The sequence below is a fragment of the Ahaetulla prasina genome, chromosome 4, assembly GCF_028640845.1.
Source record: "Ahaetulla prasina isolate Xishuangbanna chromosome 4, ASM2864084v1, whole genome shotgun sequence".
Lineage (NCBI taxonomy): Eukaryota > Metazoa > Chordata > Lepidosauria > Squamata > Colubridae > Ahaetulla > Ahaetulla prasina.
This window is the reverse complement of record NC_080542.1, coordinates 944035-954053: the sequence shown is the minus strand read 5'-3', so window position 1 is coordinate 954053 and position 10019 is coordinate 944035. Positions and strand designations below refer to the sequence as shown.

The 10019-nt window shown below is 51.5% G+C and overlaps 1 protein-coding gene across 1 annotated transcript; it reads left to right on the top strand.

Moving 5' to 3' along the window:
- Positions 1–7907: 7907 nt before the first annotated feature.
- LOC131196875 (C-type natriuretic peptide 1-like) lies at positions 7908–9817 on the top strand. The gene is made up of 2 exons (XM_058180297.1): positions 7908–7982; positions 8090–9817. Exons 1-2 carry the CDS (start codon positions 7908–7910, stop codon positions 8351–8353), a joined length of 339 nt encoding a protein of 112 aa, XP_058036280.1. The 3' UTR covers positions 8354–9817.
- The last annotated feature ends 202 nt before the right edge of the window (positions 9818–10019 follow it).

Below are 10019 nucleotides of genomic sequence, written 5' to 3'. Positions count from 1 at the left end.
GCCACAGGGGGTGTGCAGCATCCACAGACAGGTGGGCACCTTACTGGCAACTTCACTGCCTGGGAACTTCAACTCCCAGAACCCTGCGTGGCTGGCTCAGGAATTCTGGGAGTTGAAGTCCACAGGCTGCAAAGTTGCCGTAAGGGGCCCCTCCCCCTGCACTAAAGGCAGCTCTTTACATACAGGCAGTCCTCCACTTACGAGAGTTCATTTATAATATACATAATATACAAATAGGATGAAGACTATTGCTTAACACTGTGTAAGCCGCCCTGAGTCTTCGGAGAAGGGTGGGATATAAATGCAAATAAAATAAAATAAAAATTAGTGACCGTTTTTTCACACAAACCTTGCCGCATCCACACGGTCACGTGATCAAAATTCAGACCCTTGGCCACTCACTCATATTTATGACTCCCCCTTTTGTCACTTTCTTTCAATGAGGAAACCAGATTCACTTAGCAACCGTGTCACTGACTTAACAAGTGCAGAGTGATTCACTTAGCAACGGTGGCAAGAAAGGTCGTAAAATGGAGCAAAAGTCACATAGTTTTGCTTAGCAACAGAAATCTCGTCCCTCCTTTGCGGTTGCAAGTCGAGGCATACCTGCGAACCTTTTGCTGTGCCAAAGTCTTTTGCGCTGGGAATTCCCGTTGAGAGACTGTCATGCAACGTCCTTTATTGTGTGTATGTGTGTATGTTTTTTTTTTAGGCAGTCTGACAAATATAAACATAACATAACAACAGAGTTGGAAGGGACCTTGGAGGCCTTCTAGTCCAACCCCCTGCCCAGGCAGGAAACCCTACACCATCTCAGTCAGATGGTTATCCAACATTTTTTTAAAAATTTCCAGTGTTGGAGGATTCACAACTTCTGCAGGCAAGTCGTTCCACTTATTAATTGTTCTAACTGTCAGGAAATTTCTCCTTAGTTCTAAGTTGCTTCTTTCTTGCAAAATAAGTTGCTTCTTTCTTGCAAAATGCAAAAGTGCGTCGGGTTGCGCATCACGTTGCCATGTGAGTTGTTGAATGGCGCCGCTATTTAAGCTCTCCTTTGTTGAGGTTTCTAAGCTTGGTTGCCCGACGTCAAAAAGTTCACTTTGCGGGGGGGGGGGGGGGGGGGAAAGCCTTCGGGGAGAAGTTTTGTGTTTGTTGTTGTTACTTATTCATGAGCTGTGTTGAAGGGAGGCGTTGCTGGGCTGTGTTTGTCAGCCTCGGTTTTGTCTTTCTTGGTCCTGGCAGGCTGCAGAGAAACCTCTCACACAGGGTGGATTTTAAAATGTCTTGCCATTTTTGAAAGGGTTTGCATTCTTTAGAAAAAAAATAATCCACCTGGACAATTTTTGCTGTAACAAGGAGGTCGGTAGCAGAGGGATGCGGTGGCTCAGTGGCTAAAACGCTGGGCTTGTCGATAGAAAGGTCGGCAGTTGAGCGGTTCGAATCCCTAGTGTCACGTAACGGGGTGAGCTCCCGTGACTTGTCCCAGCTTCTGCCAACCTAGCAGTTCGAAAGCAGGTAAAAAAGGCAAGTAGAAAAATAAGGACCACCTTTGGTGGGAAGGGAAGAGCGTTCCGTGCGCCTTTGGCCTTGAGTCATGCCGGCCACATGACCACAGAGACGTCTTCGGACAGCGCTGGCTCTTTGGCTTTGAAACGGAGATGAGCACCGCCCCCTAGAGTCAGGAACAACTAGCACGTATGTGTAAGGGGAACTTTTAGGTAGCAGAGAATGAAGGTGAGACCTGGCTCAGAAACAGTAACAGGGAAAGGGACCTTGGAGTCCTAGTGGATGGATGATCCTTGCTTGCATAAACAGAGAATAGAATAGAATAGAATAGAATTTTTTATTGGCCAAGTGTGATTGGACACACAAGGAATTTGTCTTGGTGCAGATGCTCTCAGTGTACATAAAAGAAAAGATACGTTCATCAAGGTACAAGAGGCATAGAATCAAAATCGCATGAAGTACTAGTACCACTTTATAAAGCCTTAGTAAGGCCACACTTGAAATCCTGCATCTAGTTTTGGTCCCCACGTTACAAAAAAGACGTTGAAGCTTTGGGAAAAGTGCAAAGAAGAGCAACTAAGATGATCAAAGGCCTGGAGACTAAAACAGACGAAGGACGGCTGCAAGATTTGGGTTTGGCCAATCTAGAGAAAAGAATTAGGGGGGACATGATAGCAGCATTCCCATATTTGAGGGGCTGCTGTTAAGGGTGATCTGGGCTCACAACCAAGGTTGTGGACTTTTGAGCAGAGCACCCTTTGAGATTATGCATGGAAGCTACTGAGACTGATTGTGGATTGTAACAGTTACTACACAGACAAACTGGGGTTTGATATTACTTTACTTTTAGGGGAAAAAATCATAGTCCAAAACAATCCAGGTCATATACATATAAAGCCAGTCCAGGGATATTACAAATCCCAAGTCTTCTTACCAAACGTAGACTTGCACAACAAACCAGATCTTCTTTAGGAACACAGTTCAATACACAACAAGTAAATATTGAGGAATCAGTAAATAGCCCTGATCAAAGCAATGATCATGCATAGAGCTCTAATATATGGTTGCAGCATATCAGCAGGTAACAATGGTGCAGAGTCCCCACACGCCATCATTTAGCTTTCCTTATGTACGTTGGCTACAGAGCTCAGTCAATCAGGATGCATGGTTATGCAGCACAGCCTTAAAGCAATATAATCTCTTTCTTACTGCAAACATAGATAGTTGGTTTATATATTGCCTGGCCAACTAGTTAGACAAATAACAATTTCCTAACAGCTGCCCCAAAGAAGAGGGGGGTCAAATTATTTTCCAAAGCCCCTGAAGGCAGGAGAAGCAGCAATGGATGGAAACTCATCAAGGAGAGAAGCAACCTGGAATTAAGGAGAAACTTCCTAACAGAGAGGACAATGAACCAGTGGAACAGCTGGCCACCAGAAGTTGTGGGTGCTTCAACGCTGGAGGCTTTTAAGAAGAGACTGAACTGCCACTTGTCTGAAATGTTACAGGTTCCCTTGCTTGGGCAGGTGACTGGATTAGAAGACCTCCAAGTACAGGTACTCGTTGTAAGTACAGGTGGTCCTCAATTTAAAACCACAGTGGAGCCCAAAATTTCTGTTGCTAAGCAACCAGTGCCCCTCCTGGTTGGTGCTGGCCACACAGGAGGTGACACGAGGTGGCTCCAGGGGATTATCAATGCTTCTTTGATGGAGGGGGTTTTCCCCGCCGCCTTGAAAGAGGTGGTGGTGAGGCCCCTCCTCAAGAAGCCTTCCCTGGACCTGTTTTAGGAAATTATCGTCCTGTCTCCAACCTTCGCTTTGTGGCGAAGGTTGTAGAGAGTGCGGTGGCACGTCAATTACCCCAATACCTGGATGAATCTGTCTATCTAGACCCGTTCCAGTCTGGCTTCCGACCCGGGTACAGTACGGAGACGGCTTTGGTCGCGTTGGTGGATGATCTCTGGAGGGGCCAGGGACAGGGGTTGTTCCTCTGCCCTGGTCCTATTAGATCTCTCAGCGGCTTTTGATACCATCGACCATGGTATCCTGCTGCGTCGGCTGGGGGGTTTGGGAGTGGGAGGCACCGTTTATCGGTGGTTCTCCTCCTATCTCTCTGACCGGTCGCAGACGGTGTTGGCAGGAGGGCAGAGATCGACCGCGAGGCCCCTCACATGTGGGGTGCCGCAGGGGTCGATTCTCTCGCCTCTCCTGTTCAACATCTATATGAAGCCGCTGGGTGAGATCATCAATGGCTTCGGGGTGAGGTACCAACTGTACGCTGATGATACGCAGCTGTACTTTTCCACCCCAGGCCATCCCAACGAAGCCATCGAAGCGCTGTCCCTGTACAGGTCTGGATGGGGAGAAACAGGCTCAAGCTCAATCCCTCCAAGACGGAGTGGCTGTGGATGCCGGCACCCCGGTACAGTCAGCTGCAGCCGCGGCTGACTGTTGGGGGCAAATCATTGGCCCCAGTGGAAAGGGTGCGCAACTTGGGCGTCCTCCTGGATGGACGGTTGTCTTTTGAAGATCATTTGACAACCGTCGCCAGGAGGGCTTTTTACCAGGTTCGCCTGGTCCGCCAGTTGCGCCCTTTCCTCGACCGGGATGCCTTATGCACGGTCACTCATGCTCTGGTTACCTCGCGCTTGGACTACTGTAATGCTCTCTACATGGGGCTCCCCTTGAAGTGCACCCGGAGGCTCCATTTGGTTCAGAATGCAGCTGCTGGGTGATAGTGGGAGCCACACGTTGCTCCCATGTAACACCCTCCTCGCAGTCTGCACTGGCTACCTGTGGTCTTCGGTGCACTTCAAGGTGTTGGTGACTACCTTTAAAGCGCCCATGGCTTAGGGCCGGGTACTTACGGGACCGCCTGCTGTTACCGAATGCCTCCCACCGACCTGTACGCTGATGATACGCAGCTGTACTTTTCCACCCCAGGCCATCCCAACGAAGCCATCGAAGCGCTGTCCCTGTACAGGTCTGGATGGGGAGAAACAGGCTCAAACTCAATCCCTCCAAGACGGAGTGGCTGTGGATGCCGGCACCCCGGTACAGTCAGCTGCAGCCGCGGCTGACTGTTGGGGGCAAATCATTGGCCCCAGTGGAAAGGGTGCGCAACTTGGGCGTCCTCCTGGATGGACGGTTGTCTTTTGAAGATCATTTGACAACCGTCGCCAGGAGGGCTTTTTACCAGGTTCACCTGGTCCGCCAGTTGCGCCCTTTCCTCGACCAGGATGCCTTATGCACGGTCACTCATGCTCTGGTTACCTCGCGCTTGGACTACTGTAATGCTCTCTACATGGGGCTCCCCTTGAAGTGCACCCGGAGGCTCCATTTGGTTCAGAATGCAGCTGCGCGGGTGATAGTGGGAGCCACACGTTGCTCCCATGTAACACCCCTCCTGCGCAGTCTGCACTGGCTACCTGTGGTCTTTCAGGTGCACTTCAAGGTGTTGGTGACTACCTTTAAGGCGCTCCATGGCTTAGGGCCCGGGTACTTACGGGACCACCTGCTGTTACTGAATGCCTCCCACCGACCTGTACGCTCGCACAGAGAGGGACTCCTTAGGGTGCCGTCCGCCAAGCAATATCGGCTGGCGGCCCCCAGGGGGAGGGCCTTCTCTGTGGGGGCTCCCACCCTTTGGAACGAACTTCCCCCTGGACTCCGGCAACTGCCGGACCTTCGGACCTTTCGCCGCGAACTTAAGACCTCTTTGTTTGTTCGCGCCGGACTGGCATAGGATTTTAATAGGATTTTAATTAGTTTTAATGTTTTAATATTTTATAATTTGGGGTTTTATTTTTAATGTTTTCATTCGGCCATTTGTATAATAAGTTTTTTAATTATGGTTTTATGTGTATATTGCTCTTGTTTTATTATGGCTGTAAACCGCCCTGAGTCCTTCGGGAGAAGGGCGGTATAAAAATTCAATAAATAAATAAAAATAAATAAATAAAGATCATCATTACGTGAATTTTACAACCTTTCTTGTCGAGTTTGCTTGTCAGAAGGTCACCAAATGGGGGCGGGTCACGTGACCCCGGGATGCTGCGACCGTCATAAGTATAAGTCAGTTGCCGAGCTTCTGAATGTTGATCCTGTGACCACGGTGGTGGGGCAGCGGTTGTAAGTGTGAAAAACGGTCACAAGTCACTTTTTTCAGGGCCGTTGAAACTATGAATGGTCACTAAACAAATTATTGTAAGTCAAGGATTAGACGTTACACTGAAAACACAGTCATTGGATTCGATTTAATCCAAGCACAAAACTCTCTTAAATTTACTGGAGCTGTTCTATTTTTGTGACAAAAATCTAATTCCTCCTTGCTCTTAAAATGCCAGTTTGGTGTCGTCACGGCAGCTGTGAGTTCTAGTCCCGCCGAAGACACAAAGCTCGATGGGCGACCTTGGGCCAGCCACTTTCTCTCAGCCCTAAGAAGGAGGAAATGGCAAAGTAGCCCTGAACAAAGTTGCCACAAAAACTGGGCAGGGAGTCTCGAATGACTGGCTCTTAAATCCATAAATCAATCAAAATAGAGCTGGAAGGGACCTTGGAGGTCTTCTAGTCCAACCCCCTCCTCAAACAAAAGACCTTACACCATTCCAGACACGTGACCGTCCAATCTCTTAGAAACCTCCAGTGATGAAACACCCACAACTTCTGGTGGCAGGCAATTCCACTGGTTAATTGTTCTCACTGCCAGGAAATTCCTCCTTAATTCCAGGTTGCTTGATGACTTTCCATCCGTTGTTCCTCATCCTGCCTTCAGGGGCTTTGGAGAATAAGTTGACACCCCCCCACACCCCATTCTTTGGGGCGGCCCCTCAAATTTTCCAACGCTGCTATCTTGTCCCCTCTAGTCCTCCTCCTCATTAAACGAGACCCCCCCCAATTCCTGCAACCGTTCTTCATGTTTTAGTCTCCAGCCCCCTAATCCTCTTCGTTGCTCCTCTCTGCACTTTTTCCAAAAGTCTCAACATTTATTTATTTATTTTGGTAATCTGGTGACCGAAACCAGATGCAGAATATTCCAGGTGTGGCCTTCACTAAGGCTTTACAAAGCGGTGCTAATCCTTCACCCGAGTTTGATTCTCTGCCTCTCTTTATGCAAGCCAGGACTGGTGGTCTGAGCCAATGCCGGCTCTGTGTTTCTGAAAGAGCAATAAGCCAGCATCTGTTCTTAAGAACTCCTTCTTAAGTTCTTGAAGGGCTTCCAGATTCTCCCCCTACTCAAAGCCCAGGAGCCCATCTCTCTCTGCTGAGTTTGCTTTCTGAATTTCTCCGCTCGAAGGGACCTTCTCGGGGCCTGGCTCTTTTGTTTCCTGGCGCGGCTGCCCCCCCCACCGACAGAAGGAGCTTGTCGTCCCACAGACTCCCGGCTTTGGAGTCGAGGGGTGGGGGGAGAAACACCCCCCCCCCGAGTTCCCATTGAAGTCCAGGATGGGGATGACGTCAAAGCCGGGCGGGATGAATGGCTCCGTTGGCCAAGGAATCCCTCATCCCGTGCCAGGAATGTGCCCTGTGACCCCCCCTTTTTCTCTAGAGAACCCCCTCCCCTTTGCCCCTTCCCCCCTTGGGGACCCTGCAAAGGTCCATGGGGGGGTGGGCTTTAGTTGAGAGGAGAGGGAAGGAGGGAGGGAGGGAAGGGTTGGGAGGCCCCCTGTCTCTTGTTGACAAGGAGGGCATTTCCCCCCCCGAAACATTCTCCTCCAGCCCCCCTTCCTGCCTCCGAGCCTTAGAATGGTACTGAAAAAAGGAACTTATGACCGTTTTTCACACTTATGACCGTTGCTGCATCCCCATGGTCATGTGATCAAAATTCGGCCACTTGGCAGCCGATTCATATTTGTAATGGTTGCAGCATTCCTGGGTCCCTTCCTCCCTTTTCTACTTCTTCCTTCCTTCCTTCTTCTCCTCTTTCTTGTCTTTCCTTCCTTCCTTTCTTCCTCTCCTCTCCTCTTTCTTGTCTGTCCTTCCTTCCTTCCTTCCTCTCCTCTCCTCTTTCTTGTCTGTCCTTCCTTCCTCTCTTTTCTTGACCTTCCTTCCTTCCTTCGTCTCCTTTCTTGTCCTTCCTTCCATTCATTTCCTTCCTTCCTTCCCTCTCTTTTTTTCCTTCCCCTTCCTTCCCTCTTTTCTTTCTTCTTTCCTGCCAGTTCCTCCCCCCTTCCTCTTTCTTTGTCCCCCTTTCTCCATAACTCATTCCCTGGCTGATTCACAGGGGGCTCGGACCCCCTCCCCAGACCCTGCCCTTCCAGCACAGTGTTGCCAGGGGAGATGGGGGGGCTCGAGCACCCCTATAAAGCTCCAGCCAGAGGCAAAACACACCCACCCCGGCCCCTTCACCCTTCCTTCCTGGACCAAGGCAGTCTGTCTATCTGCTGGATACCCCAAGACTCAATGGAAGCCCGGCCTCTCCTCCTCTTCCTCTGCCTCCTCCTGCCAGCTTCCCAGAGCCCTGTCCACTCTCCCCAGGTAAGGGCATCCTGCGTGGTTCATGGAGGGGGGGGTAGGCAAGGGGGCTGTGGATGATGGTCACTTCATCACTGCCCCAACGTTTTCCTTTTTTCTTTTCTCAACAGCTGTTGCTGGAAATTCTTGGCCCGGACCTTGCAATTCTGCTGTCCGGCCATGAAGCGCTCGGCTCCTCGCCCCCACCCTCAGGTGGGCCCTTTCCCCCCAGGCCCCCAACTCTGCCCCCCGGGCACCCCTGGCTCCACCTCCTCCGGGAGCTTGCAAAGTCCCAGGCAAGGAAGCTCCGGGGCCGCTTTCGGAAAGGGGCTCAGCTGGGCTGCTTCGGCATCAAGCTGGACCGGATCGGTACCTTCAGCGGCCTCGGGTGCTGAGAGTAAGCCGGGCAGGGTGGGCAGCGGCCCTCGGCTTTGCATGGGGGGCCCCCAGGGCCAGTCTTTGCGAAGGGGGGAGGGGCTGAGGCTTTGCTGGGCACCCCTGAACCAGCAGGAGCTGGGCCGGTCTATCCGATGCCCCCTGCCAACATGGGAGGGGCCTGACAGCGGCCGAGCCTTCTTCATACCCCAGAATCCCCCTCCTGCGGGTCCTTCATGCTCCAGCTGCACAGAACGCGGATGCTCACGGCTGGGGGACCCCAAAACAAACGCCGTCCCAGCTGTGTGTCTTTTGTGCAGCCCCACTTCTGGCTCCTCATGTGGGGGGGGGGAATCCCCTAATCCTGCCCTTCTCCAAGGAGAGGGCTCAAGCCAAGACCCCCTCCCGACCAGGACCAGCTCCAGAAAGTGGGCCCCGCTTTTGTTCTTTTTAAAGCAGAGCCGCCTTTGAACGCAGCTGGGCTCCTGGCGGCTCAGGGAACACGCCCAAGGAGTCGGTTCCACCGCTTGTGTGCGTGTGCACACGGGTGTGTTAAAACTGAAGGCGGCAAACAGGACTGTGGGATGATTTTTGCACCAATAAAGGAGAGCAGCTGCAGCTCAGGGTTGAAACGAGGGCTCCTTGGCGTTCTCTGAGCTGGGCGGCTTCCTTGCAGACGTCGCACGACCCATTTAGGGAACTTCATCAAGATTAGCACTGATGATGTTCCTTAGATGGGTCATGAAACGTCTACAAGCAAACCAACAAGCTCAAAGAGCGCCAAGGACCGCACAATCTTCCTCCTCCTCCATACAAGCCATACTCCCTTCTAGCATTGATGATGTTCCCTAGTTGGGTCGTGAAACGTTTGCAAGAACCCGACCCAGCCCAGAGACCCCCAGGCACCCCTCCCAATATTGTGTGACCTGACTTCTTGGGTTCCTTGACCCTTCCCCGCAGGCACCCCAAACAGATGAAAGACGGAAACAATTTGCTGCCAGCTTTCCTCCACATTTTCTTCACTTCCTGGTTCTGGATCCCTGGTGGGTGGGGCTGGGGTCTCAGCGGGCGACCCAAGGGAGTGCAGGCACACCGGGTGGAAATTTGGCCGCGCTGATCCAAAACCCTTCGGGAAATGTCACCGACCGGCTTTTTCCCTTTCCAAATTGTTCTCTTTCTTTTTTCCTTCCACAAAACAATCCGTATTTATTTATCCGTCCTGTATTTAGTTAAGAGGCCGGTTCCGCTGGGCTCTGTGGGGCTCCCGAGTGCCGTCAAGAGACCCACGCACAACCTTGCATCGTTCCGAGGGGGCCGACACGAGGAGCCATGGGGCCGGGACCTAGATTGCCACCGATTGCCCTGTTCCTGTTTGTCGGTCCCAAGCTAGTGACGACGCCTTTCCGGGGCCGAGTGATTTCATCAAGACAAAAACCCATCCTGGGTTTGCAAAGATGCCTCGCCTGGCTGCTTCCCCTGCCAGGACCCCCCACCCACCCTTTTCATTCTCCTTCTCAGAGCTAAAATCCAGCTCCGAGCCTGGAACAATTGTTCATTTTTAACTCAATAAAAACAGCTTTATTCTGCCCCGATTCTCTCCTTTCCAGCCGTAAAGGTTACGTTCAGCGGCTCGCACCGTTGCATAAAGCCTGGCGCGTTTTGGTGGTGGTGGGGTCTCAGCCATTG